Source organism: Myotis davidii, unplaced genomic scaffold (genome assembly GCF_000327345.1).
Source record: "Myotis davidii unplaced genomic scaffold, ASM32734v1 scaffold1229, whole genome shotgun sequence".
NCBI classification, from domain to species: Eukaryota; Metazoa; Chordata; class Mammalia; order Chiroptera; family Vespertilionidae; genus Myotis; species Myotis davidii.
In genome coordinates this window covers 11,267-15,924 of record NW_006300021.1, presented here as the reverse complement: position 1 = coordinate 15,924, position 4,658 = coordinate 11,267, and the positions used below count along the sequence as shown (strand labels likewise).

The following is a 4,658-nucleotide window of genomic DNA, read 5'->3' as shown; positions in this document are numbered from 1 at the left end:
GCTCAAGGATGGGAGGGGAGCAAAAGCACAGGTTCTCACCATCCCAATCTGGGCGATCTCCTCCTTAAAACTCATCAGAGTGTTCTCGTAGTTCTTCTTCTTGTAGTCCCCTTGAAAGGTGACGGTGCTGACCCTCTCAGGAACTGGGGAGAACAACAGAGGTGGTGAGGTTGTCCTCAGAGCTCCCAGGCAAGGGGAAGGCACCCAGGAAAAAGCAGCAAGGCGCAAAGTACCCCGGCTCAGGAGATGCATCCCCAAACCAGGCCAGCAGTGCCAGAGGCTTGAGGGAAAAGGGGAAGATGAGGTGATCCGTAAGTGCTATAGGAAATGAAGCCTCACATATGCAGGTAAATGCTGGCAGGAAGTTCCAAATGGTATGTACAGAACGGGGCCCATTATGTCTTTTAAAAATTAGTTTTATAGAAGGAAATACATGCAAAAATAAGAATAACAACACTTACATGTGCCAGCTGTTGTTCTACCTCAATTACTTATGGGTCTTAGTTTACAAGCGAGGACACTCAGCTTGGGGTTAAAGAACAAAGGCCACCGGTGGCTGAGCAGGGACGTGGACACGGGCCCTCTGCTCTAGGGTCTGCCATCTCACTCTGCCCTGCTGTCCCCTGAACCTACGCAGAAGCTGAACACCACATGTTTCATGGGGGTGGGCACTCTTGGGAAGAGAAGGGGTGCTATTGGAGAGGCGGAGTTTTTACTTATCTCCTTTCTCCGTTTTTCCATAGTGAGCATGTCTTACATTTGTAATCATAAGGAAAAAGACCCTTCGGCCCTGGCTGGTTTGTCTCAGTGGATAGAGCGTCGGCCTGCAGACTGCAGAGTCCCAGGTTCGATTTCTGGTCAAGGCACATGCCTGGGTTGCGGGCTTGATCCCCAGTGTGGGGTGTGCAAGAGGCAGCCAATCAATGAATCTCTCTCATCATTGATGTTTATATTTCTCTCTCCTTCTCCCTTCTTCTCTGAAATCAATAAAAATATTTTTAAATGGTTCAACAAATACAAATCAATAAATTTGACAACTCATTGACAAATCACAGATAAAAATCACATGATCATCTCAATAGAGTAGAAAAACCATTTGACAACACACAACATTCCTTCATGATAAAAACTCTCAATAACTTGTGTATAAAAGAAACATATCTCAACATAATAAAGGCAATATATGACAAACCCACTGCTGACATCATACTCAGTGGGAAAAACTTTAGAGTTTTTCATCTAAAATCAGAAACAAGATAAGGATAGCCACTGCCACCACTCTTATTCAACATAGAACTAAAGCAGTTAGGCAATATAAAGAAGTAAGAGGCATCTAAATTGGGGGGAAAAGAAGTAAAATTATGTATTTGCATGTGGTGATTTTATATATATAAAATATCCTAAACACTTCACCAAAGCTATTAGAATTAGACAGTAAATTCGGTAAAGTTGCAAAATATAAAATCAACATAGAGAAATTAGTTGCGTTTCCAAACACTAACAACAAAACATCTGAAAAGAAATAAAGAAAAGTATCCCATTCACAAGGTACCCATTGGTCTAAATGTTTTTCAGGGGAAAGTCAGAATAACTGTGTTTTATTTTCCCCATTTTTTTCTTTAAAATAATACTTCAATGGCATTTATCATCAGTAGCTCTAGCTAATTGTTCTCAACAGAAGCCCATGGAGACAGTTCCTGGAAGACAGCAGTTCTCAGCAACCTCACCCATGCACAGCAGTCCCAGAATGTTAATTTCTATTTAACATCAGCAGTTCTTATTCATTATCTCCCTGAGCTCATCTGAACTCATCAAGAGATACATCTGTGAAACATTGTGGAAGTATCCCCCACTAATATCTAACAAAGTTCAAATCCCTATGGCCCTTTGGGGACAGGCATCCCATATATTTTCACACATTTGAAACAGCAATGCATCAAAGAACACACCTATACCTGGATGGGGTGGTTAAGCAAATATCCTTTATTCTTATTACAGTATTCTTGCCATATGTTAAACCCACATGTTCTCTCCAAGAGGTTCAACAATCCCCTTCTCTCAATCCTGTACATGTGGAAATTCATGGGATATTTAACAAAGGCTTCAACTACTTTTTTACTTACAATCCTTAATTAAACAGAGCAATTCATGTGACTCGTTAAAACTGAAACACTTAAACATTGATTAAAAATCCAATGAATCTCCAAGTACTATATATAAATACAATAATATCTACTTTATATCAGTTTGTTCAAGTATGGACAATCTGCCAAATCTTGTTACACATCTTGTTCTTCTTTTTAACCAGACCACTATGACCACGAGCCTTATTTCCTCCTCAGATACCAATAACTGGCCAGAGAGAAGAACCCTGCCTATACCACTATCTATTTCCTCTCATAACCATTGAGGTTTCCTGAAAAATATCACCATTAAAATAACTATAACCATTCTACTCCATCCATCATATCACTCCATACAACCACAAATCTCTAGGTTATAAACCATTGAACACAGTCTATAGAAAAGAATTATGGCAGTTTTCCTTCTTTGTTCTTAGTCTTTCCAATATTGAATATTCAGTAACTCTGTTATTACAATGAGTTTCCACACAAGTCTCCTCACATCAAATTGAACAAATGGTTAAAATATCAGAAATAACTTGGCAGTGCAATCCAATGCACTATAAAACCAAGGGTAAATATCAAGACTTAATGGGGGAGAGAAAAAGAAGTTTGAGTCCCACAGTATCAGAAATTGCTATTGGCTGTGACATGGATTTTGAATATCCTCCCCCGTTAGAAATCAGCACTGGACACTAGAAGCAAGAAATTATATCATTGGACTCAATCAAGTAAATGGAACTGAAGTAACCACATACTTCATTCCATTCCTCTCTATGATTCAAATCATCTCCTTCTTCTTAGACTATAGCTGCTTGAGACTGAGATGTGACGAAAAAATATATTAGATTATTAGCACTAAAAGATGCCATGTTTTTTCCAGAAGGCACAACTAGGCCAATTGTATAGATTTGTTTCGGTACGAAAACATATCCCGTCTCTCTATCTATTTCCATTATGGTCAGAAACAGAACAAACATTGGACTATGCTGCATAAGAATATTTGGAAGACAATGTTTCTACATCCCTGGGGGCATCTGCTGGGTATCTCTCCTTTAAGTTCAGAGGCCTGAGATGGAACAGAGATCAATCTCACAGTCAAAAAAGAAGCAACAAGTATCTAAACCTTGATATTTCACATATATTTGCAGGTAGATTAATAAATGGTGAAATAAATTTCCCCCTATACTGCTCATGTAGGGGGAAATTAATGAATCCCCAAACTTAACGATACTGGGTTTGTGTAGCCACCAGTCAGCTGTGGTTCCATTTGGTCATGTTATCTGTGCCTAATTAAGCCTTCTTTGTTCAAAGCTGGTATGAATTTTATTACACTCCATTAATGTGCATATTATTGTGGATTAAGGTGATTCCAATGAGATAAATTTGTCAAAACATCAGGACTGTTGACCTCAGTAATACCCTCTCTTCTTTTGCAACCTCTTCAAGGAATTTTTGATTTCCTTCTTCCTCAGATGTAAATCAAGGGATTCAGTGTGGGAATCACCACACTGTAAAAGACCAATGCAAATCTTTGAACCTGGAGGAAACACCAGAACTGGAACTCAAGTAGACAAACATACCTGAGGTATAAAAAGCACAAGTGGTGAAAGACTTGGACCTGTCTGTAGATAAAGTGATGTTCATGATGGAGAAGACAATATAGACATAGAATGTCATGATGACTAGGGCATTTATTATTCCAAAGATCAGTGTCAATATAGCCATCATGAGTTGTACAAAGAAAGTGTCAGTGCAGGACAGGACTACCAGTTGAAATATGTCACCAAAAAAGTGGTGGATGACATTAGGCCCACAGAAGTGGAGCTGAAGTATGACACACAGTTTGGATATAGAAACAGAAAGTCCAGCCAAATAGGACCCAAGCACAACCCAAACGTAGAGGTTAGGCAACATGATTGATGTATCGAGAACTGGGTTACAAATGGCAGCATATCCGTCATAAGCCATAGCTGTCATGAGAAAAGACTCACTCACTTCTATGGCTGAAAAGATAAAGTACTGAAAAGCACAGCCCACAAAGATTATAGTTTGCTGCTCCTGGAAAAAGTTCGACAGCAACTTGGGGGCTGTGGAAGTCAGAAAGCAGATATCTGTGAAGACAGATTACTAAGGAAGAAGTATATGGGCATTTGGAGGTGGGAGTTGATTCTTATTAGGATGATGAGGCTCAGGTTCCAAGTCAGAGTCATAATGTAGATCAACAGGAATACAACATACAGCCCTACTATAATCCTGGGAAAAATCTGAGAATCCCAGGAGAATGAAATGGGTGATCTCTGTAATATTTCTTCCATAAATCATTGGCTTGTTGTTCCTAAAATCAGAAAGAGACAACAGAATGCATTGCTAACTCAGGTGAAATGATAGCATTACAGTTCTTAAATGTTCCATTTCTTTCCTCCAATGAGCACTGGAAACAAGGGGAAATGCTTCACTGTCCCGGATGGAAGATTCTCTATCTCCAGCTCACTCATGAGCTGGGATGGAGAACTACCCAACCCCTGGCTCATT

At 39.6% G+C, this 4,658-nt stretch overlaps 1 protein-coding gene across 1 annotated transcript in view; it reads right to left on the bottom strand.

Annotated features, from left to right (window-relative positions):
* The window catches only part of LOC102756922 (olfactory receptor 5AN1-like), a 9,417-nt gene extending 4,969 nt beyond the window's left edge, over nt 1–4,448 (bottom strand). The window contains 3 exon segments of the mRNA XM_015571998.1: nt 3,725–4,246; nt 4,249–4,387; nt 4,389–4,448. Coding sequence (XP_015427484.1) covers nt 3,725–4,246; nt 4,249–4,387; nt 4,389–4,448 — 721 coding nt within the window.
* Nucleotides 4,449–4,658: the final 210 nt, after the last annotated feature.